Source organism: Lampetra planeri, chromosome 77 (genome assembly GCF_965212315.1).
Source record: "Lampetra planeri chromosome 77, kcLamPlan1.2.h2, whole genome shotgun sequence".
Lineage (NCBI taxonomy): Eukaryota > Metazoa > Chordata > Hyperoartia > Petromyzontiformes > Petromyzontidae > Lampetra > Lampetra planeri.
The window spans coordinates 455,318-478,919 of NC_136182.1; the positions used below are offsets into that span (position 1 = coordinate 455,318).

A 23,602-nucleotide genomic window follows, 5' to 3' on the forward strand; every position below is an offset into this window, starting at 1 on the left:
GGATCGAACCCACGACCTCCTGCATACCAGGCGAGGTAGTCAACATCTCCTGGCCACGATGGGCGCCAGCGTCCGCGATCGAACCCATGACCTCCTGTGCGCCAGGCGAGGTAGTCAACATCTACTGGCCACCGTGGCGTTTGGGTCCGGGATCAAGCCCACGACCTCCTGTGCACCAGGCGAGGTAGTAAACATCTCCTAGCCACGGTGACGTTAGGGGTCCGCGATCAAACCCACGACTTCCTGTGCACCAGGCGATGTAGTCAACATCTCCTAGCCATGGTAAGCATCAGGGTCCGGGATCGAACCCACGACCTCCTGTATACCAGGCGAGGTAGTCAACATCTTTTAGAAATGGTAAGCATCAGAGTTCGGGATCGAATCAATGACCTCCTGTATACCAGGCGAGGTAGTCAACATCTCATAACCCACCCTCCCCATCTCTCAACACGTACCGTTGATGGTAAAGTCCCGGACGACTGGAACTCCAGCCGCTATCAAAGCGTCAATGGCAAAGGAGGTCAAGGTGGTGACCTCGGAGTTGATGAGGCTGTAGCCACTCACGTTCGCGGATGCCAGGACACTGCCGGGCCTGCAACGGTGGGGAGAGAGAGACATGCGGGGAGTGGGTGAGTGGGTGGGTGAGTGGGTGGGTGGGTGAGTGAGTGGTTAGTGAGTGGGTAGGTGGGTTAGTGAGTGGGTAGGTGGGTGAGAGAGTGGGTGTGTGAGTGAGTTAGTGAGTGTGTAGGTGGGTGAGTGAGTGGGTGGGTGGGTGGGTGAGTGAGTGAGTAGGGGGGTGAGTGAGTGGGTGAATTAGTGGGTTAGTGAGCGTGTAGGTGGGTGAGTGAGTGAGTGGGTCAATGAATGGGTTAGTGAGTGAGTGGATAGGTGGGTGAGTGGGTGGGTGTGTAGGTGAGTGGGTGAGTGGGTAGGTGGGTGAGTAGGTGAGTGGGTGAGTGGGTTAGTTGGTCGGGCGAGTAGGTGGGTGAGTGAGTAGGCAGGTGGGTGGGTGATTGGTTGAGTGGGTGGGTGAGTGAGTGATTGGGGGATTGAGTGGGTTAGTAGGTGAGCGGTTGAGTGAGTCGCGAGTGAGTTAGTTAATGGCTGGATGGGTTATTGAGTTAGTGAATGTGTTAGTTAGTGAGTGGGATAGTGAGTGGGCGAGTTGGTAAGTGAGTGAGAGAGTGATTGAACGTGTGATAGAGTAAGTGGGTGATTGAGTGAATGGGTGAGTGAGTGGCTGGGTGGGTGAGTGATTGGTTGAGTGGGTGGGTGAGTGAGTGATTGGGTGAGTGAGTGGGTTAGTAGGTGAGCGGTTGATTGAGTGGCGTAGTAGATAGGAAGGTGAGCGAGTGGGTGATTGGGTTGGTTGGTGGATTCACCCACCAACCTATTAGTGAATGAGTGAATGAGTGAGCGTGCGATTAGGTGAGTGGGTGAGTGGTTAAATATGTGAGTCTATGGGGCAGTGCTGAGTGTATGGTGCAGTGTTGGCTTTATGGTGCAGTGTTGAGTCTATGGTGCAGTGCTGAGTCTATGGGCAGTGTTGGGTCTAAATGCTGAGTCTATGGTGCAGTGTTGAGTCTATGGTGCAGTGCTGAGTCTATGGTGCAGTGTTGAGTCTATGGTGCAGTGTTGAGTGTATGGTGCAGTGTTGAGTCTATGGTGCAGTGCTGAGTCTATGGTGCAGTGCTAAGTCTGTGGGCAGTGTTGGGTCTCAATGCTGAGTCTATGGTGCAGTGTTGAGTTTATGGTGCAGTGTTGAGGCTATGGTGCAGTGCTGAGTCTATGGTGCAGTGTTGAGTCTACGGTCCAGTGTTGAGTCTATGGTGTAGTGTTGAGTCTATGGGCAGTGTTGAGTCTATGGTGCAGTGTTGAATCTACGGTGCAGTGTTGAGTCTACGGTGCAGTGTTGAGTCTATGGTGCAGTGTTGAGTCTATGGTGCAGTGCTGAGTCTATGGTGCAGTGCTGAGTCTATGGGCAGTGCTGAGTCTATGGTGCAGTGCTGAGTCTATGGTGCAGTGCTGAGTCTATGGTGCAGTGTTGAGTCTATGGTGCAGTGTTGAGTCTACGGTGCAGTGTTAAGTCTATGGTGCAGTGTTGAGTCTATGGTGCAGTGTTGAGTCTATGGTGCAGTGTTGAGTCTGTGGTGCAGTGTTGAGTTTATGGTGCAGTGTTGAGTCTATGGTGCAGTGTTGAGTCTATGGTGCAATGTTGAGTCTATGGTGCAGTGTTGAGTCTATGGTGCAGTGCTAAAGTCTATGGTGCAGTGTTGAGTCTATGGTGCAGTGTTGAGTCTATGGTGCAGTGTTGCGTCTATGGTGCAGTGTTGAGTCTATGGTGCAGTGTTGAGTCTATGGTGCAGTGTTGAGTCTATGGTGCAGTGCTGAGTCTGTGGTGCAGTGATGAGTCTACCGTGCAGTGTTGAGTCTACAGTGCAGTGTTGAGTCTACGGTGCAGTGTTGAGTCTACAGTGCAGTTTTGAGTCTATCGGCAGTGTTCAGTCTATGGTGCAGTGTTGAGTCTATGGGCAGTGTTGAGTCTATGGTGCAGTGTTGAGTCTACGGTGCAGTGTTGAGTCTATGGTGCAGTGTTGAGTCTACGGTGCAGTGTTGAGTCTACGGTGCAGTGTTGAGTCTATGGTGCAGTGTTGAGTCTATGGTGCAGTGTTGAGTCTACGGTGCAGTGTTGAGTCTATGGTGCAGTGCTGAGTCTGTGGTGCAGTGCTTAGTCTATGAGCAGTGCTGAGTCTATGAGCAGTGCTGAGTCTATGGTGCAGTGCTGAGTCTGTGGTGCAGTGATGAGTCTACCGTGCAGTGTTGAGTCTACAGTGCAGTGTTGAGTCTACGGTGCAGTGTTGAGTCTACAGTGCAGTTTTGAGTCTATCAGCAGTGTTCAGTCTATGGTGCAGTGTTGAGTCTATGGGCAGTGTTGAGTCTATGGTGCAGTGTTGAGTCTACGGTGCAGTGTTGAGTCTATGGTGCAGTGTTGAGTCTACGGTGCAGTGTTGAGTCTACGGTGCAGTGTTGAGTCTATGGTGCAGTGTTGAGTCTATGGTGCAGTGTTGAGTATATGGTGCAGTGTTGAGTCTATGGTGCAGTGCTAAAGTCTATGGTGCAGTGTTGAGTCTATGGTGCAGTGTTGAGTCTATGGTGCAGTGTTGAATCTATAGTGCAGTGTTGAGTCTATGGTGCAGTGTTGAGTCTGCGGTGCAGTGTTGAGTCTACGGTGCAGTGTTGAGTCTACGGTGCAGTGTTGAGTATATGGTGCAGTGTTGAGTCTATGGTGCAGTGTTGAGTCTACGGTGCAGTGCTGAGTCTATGGTGCAGTTCTGAGTCTATGGAGCAGTGTTGAGTCTATGGTACAGTGTTGAGTCTATGGTGCAGTGTTGATTATATGGTGCATTGTTGAGTCTATGGTGTAGTGTTGAGTCTATGGTGCAGTGCTGAGTCTATGGTGCAGTGTTGAGTCTGTGGTGCAGTGCTGAGTCTATGATGCAGTGTTGAGTCTATTGCGCAGTGCTGAGTCTGTGGTGCAGTGTTGAGTCTATGGTGCAGTGTTGAGTATATGGGCAGTGCTGAGTCTATGGTGCAGTGCTGAGTCTATGGTGCAGTGTTGAGTCTATGGTGCAGTCATGAGTCTGTGGTGCAGTGATGAGTCTACGGTGCAGTGTTGAGTCTACGGTGCAGTGTTCAGTCTATGGTGCAGTGCTGAGTCTATGGTGCAGTGCAGAGTCTATGGTGCAGTGTTGAGTCTATGGGCAGTGTTGAATCTATGGGGCAGTGTTGAGTCTATGGTGCAGTGATGAGTCTATGGTGCAGTGCAGAGTCTATGGTGCAGTGTTGAGTCTTTGGGCAGTGTTAAGTCTATGGTGTAGTGTTGAGTCTATGGTGTAGTGTTGAGTCTATGGTGCAGTGCTGAGTCTATGGTGCAGTGTTGAGTCTATGGTGCAGTGCTGAGTCTATGGTGCAGTGTTGCGTCTATGGTGCAGTGTTGAGTCTATGGTGCAGTGCTGAGTCTATGGTGCAGTGTTGCGTCTATGGTGCAGTGTTGAGTCTATGGTGCAGTGTTGCGTCTATGGTGCAGTGTTGAGTCTATGGTGCAGTGTTGAGTCTATGGTGCAGTGTTGAGTCTATGGTGCAGTGCTGAGTCTATGGTGCAGTGTTGCGTCTATGGTGCAGTGTTGAGTCTATGGTGCAGTGTTGCGTCTATGGTGCAGTGTTGAGTCTATGGTGCAGTGTTGAGTCTATGGTGCAGTGTTGAGTCTATGGTGCAGTGCTGAGTCTGTGGTGCAGTGATGAGTCTACGGTGCAGTGTTGAGTCTACAGTGCAGTGTTGAGTCTACGGTACAGTGTTGAGTCTACAGTGCAGTTTTGAGTCTATCGGCAGTGTTCAGTCTATGGTGCAGTGTTGAGTCAATGGGCAGTGTTGAGTCTATTGTGCAGTGTTGAGTCTATGGCCAGTGTTGAGTCTATGGTGCAGTGCAGAGTCTATGGTACAGTACTGAGTGTATGGTGCAGTGTTGAGTCTATGGGCAGTGTTGAGTCTATGGTGCAGTGTTGAGTCTACGGTGCAGTGTTGAGTCTATGGTGCAGTGTTGAGTCTAGGGTGCAGTGCTGAGTCTATTGTGCAGTGTTGAGTCTATGGTGCAGTGTTGAGTCTACGGTGCAGTGTTGAGTCTATGGTGCAGTGTTGAGTCTATGGTGCAGTGTTGAGTCTATGGTGCAGTGTTGAGTCTACGGTGCAGTGTTGAGTCTATGGTGCAGTGCTGAGTCTGTGGTGCAGTGATGAATCTACGGTGCAGTGTTGAGTCTACGGTGCAGTGTTCAGTCTATGGTGCAGTGCTGAGTCTATGGTGCAGTGCAGAGTCTATGGTGCAGTGTTGAGTCTATGGGCAGTGTTGAATCTATGGGGCAGTGTTGAGTCTATGGTGCAGTGATGAGTCTATGGTGCAGTGCAGAGTCTATGGTGCAGTGTTGAGTCTTTGGGCAGTGTTAAGTCTATGGTGTAGTGTTGAGTCTATGGTGTAGTGTTGAGTCTATGGTGCAGTGCTGAGTCTATGGTGCAGTGTTGAGTCTATGGTGCAGTGCTGAGTCTATGGTGCAGTGTTGCGTCTATGGTGCAGTGTTGAGTCTATGGTGCAGTGCTGAGTCTATGGTGCAGTGTTGCGTCTATGGTGCAGTGTTGAGTCTATGGTGCAGTGTTGCGTCTATGGTGCAGTGTTGAGTCTATGGTGCAGTGTTGAGTCTATGGTGCAGTGTTGAGTCTATGGTGCAGTGCTGAGTCTATGGTGCAGTGTTGCGTCTATGGTGCAGTGTTGAGTCTATGGTGCAGTGTTGCGTCTATGGTGCAGTGTTGAGTCTATGGTGCAGTGTTGAGTCTATGGTGCAGTGTTGAGTCTATGGTGCAGTGCTGAGTCTGTGGTGCAGTGATGAGTCTACGGTGCAGTGTTGAGTCTACAGTGCAGTGTTGAGTCTACGGTACAGTGTTGAGTCTACAGTGCAGTTTTGAGTCTATCGGCAGTGTTCAGTCTATGGTGCAGTGTTGAGTCAATGGGCAGTGTTGAGTCTATTGTGCAGTGTTGAGTCTATGGCCAGTGTTGAGTCTATGGTGCAGTGCAGAGTCTATGGTACAGTACTGAGTGTATGGTGCAGTGTTGAGTCTATGGGCAGTGTTGAGTCTATGGTGCAGTGTTGAGTCTACGGTGCAGTGTTGAGTCTATGGTGCAGTGTTGAGTCTAGGGTGCAGTGCTGAGTCTATTGTGCAGTGTTGAGTCTATGGTGCAGTGTTGAGTCTACGGTGCAGTGTTGAGTCTATGGTGCAGTGTTGAGTCTATGGTGCAGTGTTGAGTCTATGGTGCAGTGTTGAGTCTACGGTGCAGTGTTGAGTCTATGGTGCAGTGCTGAGTCTGTGGTGCAGTGATGAATCTACGGTGCAGTGATGAGTCTACGGTGCAGTGTTGAGTCTACAGTGCAGTTTTGAGTCTATCGGCAGTGTTCAGTCTATGGTGCAGTGTTGAGTCAATGGGCAGTGTTGAGTCTATTGTGCAGTGTTGAGTCTATGGCCAGTGTTGAGTCTATGGTGCAGTGCAGAGTCTATGGTACAGTACTGAGTGTATGGTGCAGTGTTGAGTCTATGGGCAGTGTTGAGTCTATGGTGCAGTGTTGAGTCTACGGTGCAGTGTTGAGTCTATGGTGCAGTGTTGAGTCTAGGGTGCAGTGCTGAGTCTATTGTGCAGTGTTGAGTCTATGGTGCAGTGTTGAGTCTACGGTGCAGTGTTGAGTCTATGGTGCAGTGTTGAGTCTATGGTGCAGTGTTGAGTCTATGGTGCAGTGTTGAGTCTACGGTGCAGTGTTGAGTCTATGGTGCAGTGCTGAGTCTGTGGTGCAGTGATGAATCTACGGTGCAGTGATGAGTCTACGGTGCAGTGTTGAGTCTAGGGCGCAATGTTGAGTCTATGGACAGTGTTGAGTCTATGGTGCAGTGTTGAGTCTATGGTGCAGTGTTGAGTCTATGGTGCAGTGTTGAGTCTATGGGTGGTGTTGAGTCTATGGTGCAGTACTGAGTCTATGGTGCAGTGTTGAGTCTATGGTGCAGTGCAGAGTCTATGGTGCAGTGTTGAGTCTATGGTGCAGTGTTGAGTCTATGGTCAGTGTTGAGTCTATGGTGCAGTGCAGAGTCTATGGTGCAGTGTTGAGTCTATGGCCAGTGTTCAGTCTGTGGTGCAGTGATGAGTCTACGGTGCAGTGTTGAGTCTACAGTGCAGTGTTGAGTCTATCGGCAGTGTTCAGTCTATGGTGCAGTGTTGAGTCTATGGTGCAGTGTTGAGTCTATGGTGCAGTGCTGAGTCTGTGGTGCAGTGATGAGTCTACCGTGCAGTGTTGAGTCTATGGTGCAGTGTTGAGTCTATGGGCATTGCAGAGTCTATGGTGCAGTGTTGAGTCTATGGGCAGTGTTGAGTCTATGGTGCAGTGTTGAGTCTATGGGCAGTGCAGAGTCTATGGTGCAGTGTTGAGTCTATGGGCAGTGTTGAGTCTATGGGCAGTGTTGAGTCTATGGGCAGTGCAGAGTCTATGGTGCAGTGTTGAGTTTATGGGCAGTGTTGAGTCTATGGTGCATTGTTGAGTCTATGGGCAGTGCAGAGTCTATGGTGCAGTGTTGAGTCTATGGGCAGTGTTGAGTCTATGGTGCAATGTTGAGTCTATGGTGCAGTGCTGAGTCTATGGTGCAGTGTTGAGTCTATGGTGCAGGGCTGAGTCTATGGTGCAGTGTTGAGTCTATGGTGCAGTGTTGAGTCTATGGTGCAGTGCTGAGTCTATGGGCAGTGTTGAGTCTATGGTGCAGTGCTGAGTCTATGGTGCAGTGCTGAGTCTATGGTGCAGTGTTGAGTCTATGGTGCAGTGCTGAGTCTATGGTGCAGTGTTGAGTCTATGGTGCAGTGTTGAGTCTATGGTGCAGTGCTGAGTCTATGGTTCAGTGTTGAGTCTATGGTGCAGTGCTGAGTCTATGGTGCAGTGTTGAGTCTATGGTGCAGTGCTGAGTCTATGGTGCAGTGTTGAGTCTATGGTGCAGTGTTGAGTCTATGGTGCAGTGCTGAGTCTATGGTGCAGTGTTGGGTCTATGGTGCAGTGCTGAGTCTATGGTGCAGTGCTGAGTCTATGGTGCAGTGTTGAGTCTCTGGTGCAGTGCTGAGTCTATGGTGCAGTGTTGAGTCTATGGTGAAGTGTTGAGTCTACGGTGCAGTGTTGAGTCTATGGTGCAGTGCTGAGTCTATGGTGCAGTCCTGCGTCTATGGTGCAGTGTTGCGTCTACGGTGCAGTGCTGAGTCTATGGTGCAGTGTTGAGTCTATGGTGCAGTGTTGAGTTTATGGTGCAGTGTTGAGTCTATGGTGCAGTGTTGAGTCTATGGTGCAGTGTTGAGTCTATGGTGCAGTGCTGAGTCTATGGTGCAGTCTTGCGTCTATGGTGCAGTGTTGAGTCTACGGTGCAGTGTTGAGTCTATGGTGCAGTGTTGAGTCTACGGTGCAGTGTTGAGTCTATGGTGCAGTGTTGAGTCTAAGGGCAGTGCAGAGTCTATGGTGCGAGTTTGAGCCGTCCTCACCGGAAATGTAAGATCCCCACTTCCACGAACCGAGATCCGAGGCTCTGATAGGAGCTGGTGAGCTGTGGAACGTGGGGGGGGGGGTGGGTGGGAGTAGTGGGGGGGGGGAGAGGCGTGTCAACAAACAATCGTTTATTTCATTATCGTTGTCACAGACCCACAAGAACACAAAATGTGCCCGGTGGGGTCACGGGGAGAGGCCATCGCAGATGATGAGAGGGAGGTCAGGCAAGGTTCTCTCGTCGGTTATGGTGTACTGTATAGTGTAGTGTATAGTGTAGTTTGTGGTGTATAGTGTAGTGTGTGGTGTATAGTGTAGTGTGTGGTGTGTAGTGTGTAGTGTATGGTGGAGTGTATAGTGGTGTAGTGTATAGTGTAGTTAAGTTTGTGGTGTGTAGTGTATATTGTAGTGTGATGTGAAGTGTATAGTGTGCTGTGTAGTGTGTCGTGTATGGTGGAGTGTATAGTGGTGTAGTGTATACTGTAGTGTAGTGTATAGTGTAGGGTGGAGTGTATTGTGGTGTAGTGTATACTGTAATGTAGTGTATAGTATAGTGTGTGGTGTGTAGTGTATATTGTCGTGTATAGTGTAGTGTATAGTGTAGTGTGTGGTGTGTAGTGTAGTGTATAGTGTAGTGTAGTGTATAGTGTAATGTATATTGTAGTGTATAGTGTAGTTTGGTGTATAGTGTAGTGCATAATAGTGTAGTGTATTGTAAAGTGTAGTGCTTAATAGAGTCGTGTAGTATAGAACAGTGTAGTGTACATTCGTGTCATGTATAGTGTAGTATATTGTGTAGTGTGATTTATAGTGGAGTGTATAGTGTATTGTAGCTTATAGTGTGGTAGAGTGTGTATAGTGTAGAGTGGTCTCTAGTGGTGGAGTGTATTCTAGTGTATAGTGTAGTGTATAGTAGTATATAGTCGTTTAGTGTCGTGTCATGTATAGTGTTGTGTAAAGTCCCATCGGTGAGCTTCTCCGGCAGGCAAGGCTGCGTTGGCTGAGCCATGTAGCCCGCATGCCCAGCCACCGCATGCCTAGACAGCTTTTGTTCGGCCTGATCGAGGGGGCTAAATGGACGCGGCACGGGCTAGAGAAGAGATGGAGTGATGTGGTACAGGAGGATGTGGAGCTGAGTGGACTTGCCGATGACTGGTACCAGCGGTGTCAAGATCGGACTCTGTGGAGAAGGCTCGTGAAGGACGCTACTGGGCAGTTGGAGGCAGTCGCCCTCCAACAACAACGGAGGGCGGAGGAGCGACGCTCACAACAACGAGCGGAGCGCCGGGTGCCTAAAGCACAGCAAGTTGGCACAGTAGGGGGCACAGGTGGTGCATCAGCCAGTCGTCTCAGTCATCTCAGTCAGTCGACCCGTGGCACCTGCTGGGTCTGCCCCGTGACCTCCTGTCAGCGGGCGTTCGACACTTCACGTGGCCTCAAGGTGCACATGGCCTGGCACAAGCGTCGTGGTGACGTCACCGTCACTTAGTGGCGAATGGCGGTTGTTCTTGTTGTATAGTGTATTGTAGTGCAGTGTATAGTAGTGTAGTGTATAGTGTATCGTAGAGTAGTGTATAGTGTGTAGTGTATCATGTGTAGTGTATCGTGTGTAGTGTATAGTGTGTAGTGTACAGTGTTTTTGTATCTTGTGTAGTGTGTAGTGTATATTGTGTAGTGTATAGTGTGCAGTGTATAGTGTATAGTGTATCGTAAAGTAGTGTATAGTGTGTTGTGTATCTTGTGTAGTGTATCGTGTGTAGTGTATAGTGTCTAGTGTATCGTGTGTAGTGTATAGTGTGTAGTGTATAGTGTGTAGAGTATAGTGTGTAGTCAATCGTAGAGTAATGTATAGTGTGTAGTGTATCTTGTGTAGTGTATCTTGTGTAGTGTATCGTGTGTAGTGTATAGTGTGTAGTGTATAGTGTGTAGTGTATAGTGTGTAGTGCATCGTAGAGTGGTGTAGAGTGTGTAGTGTATCGTGTGTAGTGTATAGTGTGTAGTGTATAGTGTGTAGTGTATCGTAGAGTAGTGTATAATGTGTAGTGTATCTTGTGTAGTGTATAGTGTGTAGTGTATCGTAGAGTAGTGTATCTTGTGTAGTGTATCGTGTGTAGTGTATAGTGTGTAGTGTATAGTGTGTAGTGTATAGTGTGTAGTGTATAGTGTGTAGTGCATCGTAGAGTGGTGTATAGTGTGTAGTGTATAGTTTGTAGTGTATCGTGTGTAGTGTATAATGTGTAGTGTATAGTGTGTAGTGTATAGTGTGTAGTGTATAGTGTGTAGTGTATCGTAGAGTGGTGTATAGTGTGTAGTGTATAGTTTGTAGTGTATCGTAGAGTAGTGTGGTCTATAGTGTCAATTTTAGTGTAGTGTCGTTATGTTTCTGGATGAGTATGGGTCTCTCTCTATGTATCTCTGTGGGTCTTTATCATAGTTCTCTATGAGTATGGGTCTCTGTGGGTCTGTATGGGTCTCTATGAGTATGGGTCGCTGTGGGACTGTATGGGTCTCTGTGGTTCTATGGGTCTCTGTGAGGATGGGTGTCTATGGGTCTTTATCATGGTTTTGTATGAGTATGGGTCTCTGTGGGTCTGTATGGTTCTCTATGAGTATGGGTCTCTGTGGGTCTGTATGGGTATCTATGAGTATAGGTCTCTGTGGGTCTGTATGGGTTTCTGCGAGTATGGGTCTCTGTGGGTCTCTATGAGTATGGGTCTCAGTGGGTCTGTATGGGTCTCTATGAATACGGGTCTCTGTGGGTCTCTATGGGTCTCTATTAGTATGGGTCTCTGTGGGTCTCTATAGGTCTCCATGAGTACGGGTCTCTGTGGGTCTCTGTGGGTTTCTATGAGTCTCTGAGTACGGGTCTCCGTGGGTCTGTATGTGTCTCTCGGAGTACAGGTCTCTGTGGGTCTGTGTGGGTCTCTCTGAGCATGAGTCTCTGTGGGTCTCTATGGGTCTCTGTGAGTATTTGTCTCTGTAGGTCTGTATGGGTCTCTGTGAGTATTTGTCTCTGAGGGTCTCTATGAGTACGGGTCTCTGTGGGTTTGTATGGGTCTCTATGAGCATGAGTCTCTGTGGGTCTGTATGGGTCTCTATGAGTTTGGGTCTCAGTGGGTCTGTATGGGTCTCTATGAGTATGGGTCTCTGTGGGCCTGTATGGGTCTCTGTGAGTATGGGTCTCTATGAGTATGGGTCTTTGTGAGTCTCTATAAGTATGGGTCTCTGTGGGCTTGTTTGGTTCTGGTGAAACGACAAGTGAAGTGAGTTTATACTTCGTCGTTGTGAGATGTCTTACGATGGGTAGGAGTCTCTCGGACATTTCCCTGTACTCCGTCGAGTTTGGGTCACTCAGGGCAGAGTTGAAGACTTCATTGATTGTCAGCGTCACTGGGACCACCTTGAGGTCTGTGGGAGACAAAGACAAAGATTACCCTTATAGCCTCTACCAGACTGTAGGGGAAAGTGCTGTTAGTGGTACTGAGTAGCGGAACAGACACACACACAGACACACTCGAAGATAAACAAAGATCCCCCCGGATATCCTCTAACAGACTGTTGGGGCAAGTGTTGTTAGCGAGTACCTATGAAGGCCGGAACAGCACATGAGGGCATGGGTAGCCAGCAACTACACTCGGTCGCTTTTGTCTCCCTAGCGACGATGTTTACACACCGCACCAGGTACTCATTTGAGGCTGAGTCGACCTAGGGAAGGCCCACGACCGGTTCAGATAATCGTCACTGGCGGTGTTGGCCATGAGCGGGAATCAAACTTGGGTCTCTTACTAGGTTCGTAGCGCTAACCACTGCCCCACGGATTCCCACTCACTCACCAACTCATACATACGCACATACACATACTCTTCCACACGTACAAACTCCACTCACTCACTCTGTAGAACAGGGGGAGATCATACAAACTGCACTCACTCACTCACTCTGTAGAACAGGGGGAGATCATACAAACTGCACTCCACGCACTCACTCTGTAGAACAGGGGGAGATCATACAAACTGCACTCACTCACTCACTCTGTAGAACAGGGGGAGATCATACAAACTCCACTCACTCACTCTGTAGAACAGGGGGAGATCATACAAACTCCACTCACTCACTCTGTACAACAGGGGAAGATCATACAAACTCTACTCACTCACTCTGTAGAACAGGGGGAGATCATACAAACTGCACTCCACGCACTCACTCTGTAGAACAGGGGGAGATCATACAAACTGCACTCACTCACTCACTCTGTAGAACAGGGGGAGACCATACAAACTCCACTCCACTCACTCACTCTGTAGAACAGGGGGAGATCATACAAACTCTACTCACTCACTCTGTAGAACAGGGGGGGACCATACAAACTCCACTCCACTCACTCACTCTGTAGAACAGGGGGAGATCATACAAACTCCACTCACTCACTCTGTAGAACAGGGGGAGACCATACAAACTCCACTCCACTCACTCACTCTGTAGAACAGGGGGAGATCATACAAACTCCACTCACTCACTCTGTAGAACAGGGGGAGATCATACAAACTCCACTCACTCACTCTGTACAACAGGGGAAGATCATACAAACTCTACTCACTCACTCTGTAGAACAGGGGGAGATCATACAAACTGCACTCACTCACTCTGTAGAACAGGGGGAGACCATACAAACTCCACTCCACTCACTCACTCTGTAGAACAGGGGGAGATCATACAAACTCCACTCACTCACTCTGTAGAACAGGGGGAGATCATACAAACTCCACTCACTCACTCTGTAGAACAGGGGGAGATCATACAAACTCCACTCACTCACTCTGTAGAACAGGGGGAGATCATACAAACTGCACTCACTCACTCACTCTGTAGAACAGGGGGAGATCATACAAACTCCACTCACTCACTCTGTAGAACAGGGGGAGATCATACAAACTGCACTCACTCACTCTGTAGAACAGGGGGAGACCATACAAACTCCACTCCACTCACTCACTCTGTAGAACAGGGGGAGATCATACAAACTCCACTCACTCACTCTGTAGAACAGGGGGAGATCATACAAACTGCACTCACTCACTCTGTACAACAGGGGAAGATCATACAAACTCTACTCACTCACTCTGTAGAACAGGGGGAGACCATACAAACTCCACTCCACTCACTCACTCTGTAGAACAGGGGGAGATCATACAAACTCCACTCACTCACTCTGTACAACAGGGGAAGATCATACAAACTCTACTCACTCACTCTGTAGAACAGGGGGAGACCATACAAACTCCACTCCACTCTCTCACTCTGTAGAACAGGGGGAGATCATACAAACTCGACTCACTCACTCTATAGAACAGTGAGAGATCATACAAACTTCACTCACTCACTCTGTAGCACAGTGGGAGATCATACAAACTCCAGTTACTAATTCTGTAGAACAGGGGGAGATCATACAAACTCCACTCACTCACTCTGTGGAACAGGGAAAGATCATACAAACTCCACTCACTCACTCTGTAGAACAGGGGGAGATCATACAAACTCCACTCACTCGCTCTGTAGAACAGGGGGAGATCACACAAACTCCACTCACTCGCTCTGTAGAACAGGGGGAGATCACACAAACTCCACTCACTCACTCTGTAGAACAGTGGGAGATCATACAAACTTCACTCACTCACTCTGTAGCTCAGTGGGAGATCATACAAACTACACTTACTAACTCTGTAGAACAGGGGGAGATCATACAAACTCCACTCACTCACTCTGTAGAACAGGGGGAGATCATACAATCTCCACTCACTCACTCTGTAGTACAGGGGGAGATCATACAAACTCCACTCACTCGCTCTGTAGAACAGGGGGAGACCACACAAACTCCACTCACTCACTCTGTAGAACAGGGGGAGATCACACAAACTCCACTCACTCACTCTGTGGGACAGGGGGAGATCATACAAACTCCACTCCACTCCACTCACTCTGTAGAATAGGAGGAGATCTTACAAACACCACTAACTCTGTAGAACAGGGGGAGATCATACAAACTCCACTCACTCACTCCATACAACAGGGGGAGATCATACAAACACCACTCACTCACTCTGTAGACACAGGGGGAGGTCATACAAACTCCACTCACTCACTCTGCAAAACAGTTGGAGATAATTCAAACTCCACTCACTTGCTCACTCTGTAGACACATGGGTGAGATCACACAAACTCCAGACTCACAAAAGTAATTCCAAGTCGAGAATGGACCCAAATGCCCCCGTTTCGCTGCCTGCGAGAGCCACCGCAAGTGCCACCTCCCTCGCTCACCTTGCGGCGCGTAGGGGCTGTTCGTTTGATTCGAACCGCCAGTTGCCATCGTTGTGCTCAGGACGGTAGTCGCAGTGGTGTTCAGGGCTGCCGCAGAGGTCGCAGTAGCGTTTAGGACGGTAGTGGCATCGGTGGGGTTGGCGGTCGTGCACGATGGCAGAAGCTCGGGGCGAGACACGCACTGCACCCCATCGGGCGGCAACCCCTTGATGCACGTGCAGGAAGGGAAAAAGCCGGAGCCGGAGTAGGAGAAAGGGGCGGAGCCAGGCGAGGGGGAGGGGCCAGACGCGGTGACGTCATCGCACGCTCCCACCTGGCGGCAGGCAGCGGCACTCCACAGCAAGCCGGGGCCGCAGTGGCAACGCATCTGAGTACCGTCCAACCCGCACCCTGGCGAGAGATCGGTGGGGGGGGGGGGGGGAGGGGTGAGAAGGAGGGGAGTGGGGGGAGGGAGAGGAGGGGGGTGGGACGAGGTGATGACGAGAGGAACATTATGGTGGCGGTCGCGGGCCGTTACTGTTGCATTGTGGGGGGCATTGTCTTGTCTGGCTGATACGGAGGACCACCTCTACTTGCGAACGTTCAACTTACAAACTTTCAGAGACACCAAAAAACTGTGTTCCCATACGTCCAGTTTCAGCTGTTCGGAACGAGAGACGTAGGTTCAACGTGAAGAACCAGTGACATTTACATCTGCAGAACGTGAAGAACTAGTGGCATCTACATCTACAGAACGTGAAGAACCAGTGGCATCTACATCAACAGAAGATGAAGAACCAGTGGCATCTACATCTACAGAACGTGAAGAACCAGTGGCATATACAGAACGTGAAGAAACAGTGGCATCTACATCTGCAGAACGTGAAAAACTAGTGGCATCTACATCTGCAGAACGTGAAGAACTAGTGGCATCTACATCTGCAGAACGTGAAGAACCAGTTGCATCTACATCTGCAGAACGTGAACAACCAATGGCATCTACATCTGCATAACGTGTAGAACCAGTGGCAACTACATATGCAGAATATGAAGTACTTGGGCATTAAAATCACCCAACAAGATGAAACTTTCCCAAGGGGCCACTTTAGCTAGCACCTTTGACTGGAGGTCATTGAAGCCATTTGGACTCATCGGCCTTGCCTGCATCCATCCACTGATGTTCATCTTCGGTGGGGTGCATAAACAACCACCACCGACACCATTCCTCACCTCCAGTAAATGGGGAGTACAGCCCAAAGTAGCCTGGAGCTTACAGCTTCCCACACCTCACCACTGCGTTCCCACACCCCCTCGATTGTTTTATTCAGAAAAGCCACTCCCCTTTGTTTGGCATTCTCCTGCCCCGAGTAGAGGACTGACCACCCTCATGGTGGCTGGAGCCAGAGCCGGTCCACCAGACCTCCTGAATGCCACAGATATCCAGGCGGTACCGGTCCAGCTCCCGACAGAGGAGTGGCAGCCTCTCCTCCGCAGTGAGCGTTCGAACATTCCACGTGGCCACCCGCAGTGTTTTCTAGTTGTTTCTGGAGGAGCCCCGAGGGTAACGATTCAGTCCCCTGGCTCTGCCAAAAGGGGTTTGGCCAGGAGACGTCATGGATGCCTGTCCGTCTGGTGCCTCGGGCACGAGCTTAGATTCATTTCCACGTAGTTTAGTGATCACACACTCACACACGTGTACACACACGCGCAGGCCGTAGCCATGATACTCACAGCTGAGCACCGTGACGCTGCTGGTGACATTCTGTTCGCTGACGATGAATTCAAACGAGCAGTTCCCGCCGATGGGAGCATCCGTCTCGATCTGCATGCTCGCCTCGGTCTTGAACGACGTAGTGTCTGGAGACCAGACGGAGAGACGGAGAGACAGACGGACAGGCAGACAGATGTTATCTAACCATGCGTAAGGTCCCCACCGAGCTAGGTAGTTATTTTTCAGAAGCGACCTGGCTCATCGCGCACGAAAGCTCAACCAAGTGGCCGACATCACTGCGTGGAATTTTACAGCGGCAGCCGAATGCTCTCAACGCATGGCGATGTTGATTCTCAAATGTGTAGGGGAAAAACCGAATGACTCGGAGAAGAATGCACAGGAACCACGGGGAGAGGGAGAGAGACACGCAAACTCCAAATATACAGCAGTAGGCGTCAGGGTTGGGATCGACCCACGACCTCCTGTATACCAGGCGAGGTAGTTAACATCTCCTAGCCACCGTGGCAATAGGGTCCAGGATCGACCCACGACCTCCTGTGTACCAGGCGAGGTAGTTAACATCTCCTAGCCACCGTGGCGTTAGGGTGCGGGATTAAAACCACGACCTCCTGTGTACCACGCGAGGTAGTCAACATCTCCTAGCCACCATGGCGTTAGGGTCCGGGATTAAAACCACGACCTCCTGCTTACCAGGCGAGGTAGCCAACATCTCCTAGCCACCATGGCGTTAGGGTCTGGGATTAAAACCACGACCTCCTGCGTACCAGGCGAGGTAGTCAACATATCCTAGCCACCGTGGCGTTAGGGTCCGGGATTAAAACCATGACCTCCTGCGTACCAGGCGAGTTAGTTAACATATCCTAACCACCGCGGCGCCCACTAAGAAGGGTAGAATCACCCTTTCCCCTGTTTCCGAGACACCTCCAAGTCGCAGGGGTGGATGGGCGAGCGTCCCGTTCACCGCGGAATCCCGTAACCCGTGTGTGCGCGGGCTCGGTTTTTATTTTATTTCAGACTAGCAGGAAGTACCCGGCGTTGCCCGGGTCTGAAAATATTTCAAAATGTAACAGTAGTGCGTACTGACTGTGGTGGTACCTGCTATGATTACAGCAGTACATACTGACTGTGGTGGTACCTGCTATGATTACAGCAGTGCATACTGACTGTGGTGGTACCTGCTATGATTACAGCAGTGCATACTGACTGTGGTGGTACCTGCTATGATTACAGCAGTACATACTGACTGTGGTGGTACCTGCTATGATTACAGCAGTGCATACTGACTGTGGTAGTACCTGCTATGATTACAGCAGTGCATACTGACTGTGGTGGTACCTGCTATGATTACAGCAGTACATACTGACTGTGGTGGTACCTGCTATGATTACAGCAGTGCATACTGATTGTGGTGGTACCTGCTATGATTACAGCAGTACATACTGACTGTGGTGGTACCTGCTATGATTACAGCAGTGCATACTGACTGTGGTGGTACCTGCTATGATTACAGCAGTGCATACTGACTGTGGTGGTACCTGCTATGATTACAGCAGTACATACTGACTGTGGTGGTACCTGCTATGATTACAGCAGTACATACTGACTGTGGTGGTACCTGCTATGATTACAGCAGTGCATACCGACTGTGGTGGTACCGGCTACATCTAGCGACTGTCTATATTAGTAACTGCACGCATCGGGGTGGGGGGGGGGACATCACACAGTGAATAATTTACATCAGCGTTTAGTGTATTTTTATAACATTTTTAACGCGAAAGAAAATGTCCCCCTCACTCCTAGCGAAGGCGTCCGACTTGGCATGGGCCGTCCCCCCCACCAAAGGCGCGTGAGTTGGTACGTTCGTGCACGCGTCATATATAAATAAATAATGGCGCAGCGCACAAAATGTGCACTAAATCGCTAATTAAACTCATTTAAAGTTGACGGATGTCAAAAAGGAATAGCGCTTGCTCACCGCGGGGCTTACGGTGTGGTGCCTGGCTATTTTCTTTTCACGTACACCCCACCGTTGGAGAGCCAAGCGAGCGACCAAAACACAAACCCACAATTTTTTACGTTTATATATATAGAAAGAAAGAAGATAGATAGAAGATAGATTACACTGGTCAAGAAAAACAACATTTTTTTCTGGCCTGGAATTTTGCAGCTGTTTTAGACTAATTTCAGGGTGCTGATTCCAAATCTGATCTCAGATTTACTCTATCACATCTCATTTTTAAATCCTTTATATTAAGTTCACTTGCTTGCTTGCTTAGGACCGTGCAAATCTTTCGGTCGTTTTTTAACCCACTTCCAGTGATCCAATCGAGCTGACATTTTCCACACAGACTCGTTTTGGTGACAATTAATGTTCGTGAATTTTTTTCCAAAATTTTACACTTTTTAGGACAAAAATATTATATTCAATGACCAATTGCTTAATGCTGCCATGCAATCATCTGACCCATAGGTGGCAGCCATCTCAAGCCAGAGGACGAGAGGACTCTAGCCGCCACGCATATAAAGGATTTATAGTGAAAAACTTTGTTTTTACGGGTTATACTTGTTATATATCGGCATACCCAATTTTCATTGATTTTACCCGATATTAACCCTGTCACTTATGATTGCAAGTTGTTGCGAGTCAGTGACTGCTTTAGTGTTAAAATATGGTGCTGTATTTTTAGGATAGTGTGTTTATAATATAATTTTATGTAGATATCCACCTTTATTTAATATTTTTCTTCAGCAGTCTTTATTGAAAATGCAATGTTTGATATCTCAAAAACCTGATGTGATAGACAAAAACTGATGCCAGATTTGGAATCGGCACCCCAAAATCACCTTAAAACCGTTGGAATTCCTTATGCCAGAAAAAGTGTGTTGACCAGTGTTAGAGGCGTAGGAGTAGCAGTCGTCACATCTGCAGCACCGCACACTCACTCACTCATACACTCACTCATACACTCACTCACTCATACACTCACTCATACACTCACTCACACACTCACTCCCTTACACACTCACTCACTCACTCATACACTCACTCATACACTCACTCATACACTCACTCACACACACACTCACTCACACACTCACTCACACACTCACTCACACACTCACTCACTCACTCACACTCACTCACTCACACACTCACTCACTCATACACTCACTCACTCACACACTCACTCATACACTCACTCACTCACACACTCACTCCCTTATACAATCACTCACTCATACACACACTCACACACACTCACTCATACACTCACTCACACACTCACTCACTCACACAATCACTCACTCACACACTCACACACTCACTCACTCACACACTCACTCACTCTCTCACACACTCACTCACTCACGATGCCGTCGTCATCGTTACAAAGACGCCGTAACCCACCGCAGAGAACCGTAGCGACACGACCTACCACCAGAACAAACACGTGTTACGTAATTACAACTCTATGTAACACGATGTCTGTTCCTGGGTAGTAAGTGTTATTTTCTAATTGTTCCTGCTGTTGTGGAGTGACTCATGCAGCCAGCTATGGCTGCAGGGTTTTGGTAGTACGTGTTATTCTTTGGTTCTTTCGGTTAAGTCACGTCTAAAGATAAAATAATGAATTAAAATAATAGCGACGTTCCGATTGCAACACAAGCAATCATCATCAGGCATAAGAGAAATAGCAACAACAATCTAACTAGAAAACTATAGACAGACATACAAGCAGACAGACATCACGAGGACACACAGAGAGAGGACACATATCGGCACAGAGAGAGGGGTCGTTTCTGTGACGGTCCCTTAAATATAGGGAGGGGGGGCGGGGACGGAGAGAGGGAGGGGGCAGAGAGGAATTATTCTTTGGTTCTTTCGGTTAAGTCACGTCTAAAAATAAAATAATGAATTTAAATAATAGCGACCGAAAGAACCAAAGAATAATTCCTGCAGTCACGAAAGCTCCAAAAATTAAGATTGAACCACTTCTACGGGGGAGTTTTAAGCTTATCTTTTTTCTCTCTCTGGCTATTTGTTCTCTCTGCCTCTGTCCTCTCTTTGGAATTTTCACACTTAAATTCTAACTTAGCAATCTTTGAAATACGTAATCAACCAGGCTATGCGTTAATTGTGTGTTGACCGACTCTCTGTGTTGCATTACATCACATTTCGATATTTTGCGAGGTTATTTAATTTTAGTGTGTCTTTCTCCTAATTTTCAAGCTTGCGTGCCGTGCCACGTCGTCATCTTACTTGCGCAGCAGCAACACGTTGCCGTCCACTCATTGATATGCTAATTTTCTCTGCCCCCTCCCTCTCCGTCCCCGCCCCCCCTCCCTTGGTTGGAAGGGGAAGAGCGCCTTGACGAAATAATTTGCATATCAATAGGAATTTAGCATATTTATGGGAAATGCAGATATGTGATTAGTACTACTTGTGAAATGCGTAGGAGGTGGGTTAGGGGAGGAAGGGTGCCTTTGTCAAGGCGCCCTTCCTCCCCTAACCCAGCATAAATGTACGCTGCCAAGCCTGGTGGTGTTTCATTCAGACGCTGTCTTTCCGACAGACCTGTTCTTCACCTGAGGACGGCTGCTTGCGTTGTGGCCGAAACGTCGTGAGAATTATTTTATTATGTTTAATTTGTATTATTTTATTATTTCCCTTCTACGTGACTTTACCGAAAGAACCAAGAAGTTTGAATTGGTAGTTTGTGATATATTCAAATGGGAGGGGGGTTTGGCATCGCACACTGTCAAGGATGACGTGCGGTGGTTAATACTGGTAGTTCTGTGACCCTTAACAATGTTTATTCTGGGATATTTCTTGCCGTGTATTGGAATATAACAGTAAGTTTTACATACCCTTAGATTCTTTCGGTAAAGTCACGTATGTAGAAAAATAAAAAGAAAATAACACATCGCGACGTTTCGATCACAACACAAGCGGTCGTCCTTGGGCGGGAAAAAAATCCAGCAGTTCCACTACTGGATTTTATCTTCTTGGTTCTTTCGGTAAAGTCACGTAGAAGGGAAGTAATAAAATAATAAAAATAAAACATAATAAAACAATTCTCACGACGTTTCGGCCACAACGCAAGCAGCCGTCCTCAGGCGAAGAATGAAACACCACCAAGCTTGGAGCGTATATTTAAGCTGGGTTAGAGGAGGGGAGGTGGGAAGAAGAGCGCCTAAACAAAATAATTTGCATATCAAGAGGAATTCAGCATATGGAAAATGCGTAGGAGGTGGGCGGGGGGGGGTTCCAAATCAATACTATGCCCGTGCATTATGCAGGATTAGCAGCATCAAAGGGGGGGGGGAGGGGGGTAGCATTAACAAAGGAAAGGAATGTTAATAGTATGTAGCTGCAGTTACTAAACAACCACGTAAAAAAAACTAAAGTATAAACTGCATAACAAACTAAAGTATAAACTACATAGCATCATCAGTATACTTACTATACTCTACAATAAGCTGAGTTACTAACAGTAAGTAATACATAAAAAATTCTACGTTGTAAAAAATTATATAATATGCTTCCATCTAAACTTTATTCTCTTACATCACACGCGTCTATACCGTACTATATACTGCCATAGGCAAACCCAACATTAAATTACATACTGCATTGCTAAATTACATACTAGCATCATATACTATCCGAGCATGTTTAATGCTTATTTTGTTCATGTTCACCACAAGTATACGTGGCTAATGCAGACACGATTCCTTGCATAAGGTTTCAGTTTGGTGTTTTAACATCTTAACACAACCCCTGTTTAATCATGGCCTTAAAGGGTACAACTCTAATTTTATATTGTGATACTGGTAAGGGAGGTCCCATGATGTAGCCGGTCACCCTGAACTCTCAATGCCCTGATGGTGGCATTGCCCTGGTGATGTCCGCCTTTTTGGCATCGTCCTCTGATCTAACACTGGTAGTGAGACTGGCTTCGTATAGACCAGGGCATGGTGTTTTTTGATTGCATGTTCACTACAAAGTGCCGTGCGTGGTTAATGCAGACAGGATTCCTTGACTAAGGATTCTGTTTGGGGTGTTAACATCTTGACACACCCAAGTTCTATTAACATAAAGGGTAAAACCTATTTTGATTTGACTGCAGGAATCCACATTCGGTAAAGTCACGATGGTAGAAAAATAATAGACCACGACGTTTCCATCGCAACACAAGCAATCGTCATCAGGTGGGACAACATCAGCAGTTTTTTCTTGCCGTGCTTGTGCCACCTGATGACGATTGCTTGTGTTGCCATCGAAACGTCGTGATCTATTATTTTTCTACCCACGTGACTTTACCGGAAGAACGAAAGAGTATGGCTGCCTCATGGGACCTCCTTTGCCAGTACCAAAATATACTAATAGGGGTTTTCCCCTTTTTTCTGGCAAAACAAAACTGACACCTTTTGCAAGGAATCATGCTTACATTAACCACAATACTTGCAGTCAAATGCAAACAAAAACAATAGTCTGATAATTTATGCATTGTCTTTGAAACTGATTGGTCGACACCAGAGACAGCTTTCTTTAGAGCTTAGTCTCATATGGTGTTCGACCAGATGACGCCAAAAGGCGCACAGTTCAAAGACAACGCACTACCAGAGTAATGAGAGCTCGGGGTGAGCAGCTAGTTTCAAAGACAATGCATACATTATCAGAGTATTTTTAGATTTAAAGCTTTCGTGACTGCAGCAGGGATTCATCTTCTTGGTTCTTTCGGTAAAGTCACGTAGAAGGGAAGAAATACAATAATAAAAATAAAACATAATAAAATAATTCTCACGACGTTTCGGGCAACAACGCAAGCAGCCGTCACCTGAAGACCGAAAGAACCAAGAAGATATCAGAGTATTGTTTTTTGTTTGCATTTGACTGCAAGTATTGTGGTTAATGTAAGCATGATTCCTTGCAAAAGGTGTCATTTTTGCTGCCAGAAAAAAGGGGAAAAACCCTATTAGTAAAGTATGGCTGCCGTCGATGTGGAGCACTTGGCCACTCCCACCATGACCACGCCCCCTCTCGCCCCTCCCCCTTCTCGCCCCTCCCCCCGCTCTCGTCTCCCCCTCCCCACGCCCACCCCTACCCACCCAGTTGAGATTGGGTGGCGCGCATCCGTGGCGGGGAGATTTGAACCGCGTTGTGGTTTGGTGGTGCTGTGGTCACGTGGGAGGGCGAGTGGTGTGTGATGTGTGTCTGTGTGTGTCTGTGTGTGTGTCTGTGTGTGTGTCTGTGTATGTGTCTGTGTTTGTGTGCATTTGTGTGTCTCTGTGTGTGTCTGTGTGTGCATATGTCTGTACGTGTGTCTGTGTGTGTGTGTCTGTGAGTGCATGTGTGTGTTTGTGTGTGCATGTGTCTGTACGTGTGTGTGTGTCTGTGTGTGTGTCTGTGTGTGTCTGTGTGTGTCTGTGTGTGTCTGTGTGTGTCTGTGTGTGTCTGTGTGTTTGTGT

At 48.1% G+C, this 23,602-nt stretch overlaps 1 protein-coding gene across 2 annotated transcripts in view; it reads right to left on the reverse strand.

Annotated features, from left to right (window-relative positions):
* The window catches only part of LOC144738050 (uncharacterized), a 478,363-nt gene that overhangs the window by 29,316 nt on the left and 425,445 nt on the right, over window positions 1–23,602 (reverse strand). Inside the window, exons 2-6 of one of the 2 annotated variants that reach the window (XM_078620950.1) lie at window positions 16,129–16,254; window positions 14,419–14,808; window positions 11,402–11,511; window positions 8,103–8,164; window positions 456–592 (exon numbers count right to left, since the gene is read on the reverse strand). The exons of the other annotated variant lie outside the window; for it this stretch is intronic. Coding sequence (XP_078477076.1) covers window positions 456–592; window positions 8,103–8,164; window positions 11,402–11,511; window positions 14,419–14,808; window positions 16,129–16,254 — 825 coding nt within the window. The remainder of the gene's footprint in view (window positions 1–455; window positions 593–8,102; window positions 8,165–11,401; window positions 11,512–14,418; window positions 14,809–16,128; window positions 16,255–23,602) is intronic. 2 annotated transcript variants of the gene reach the window in all.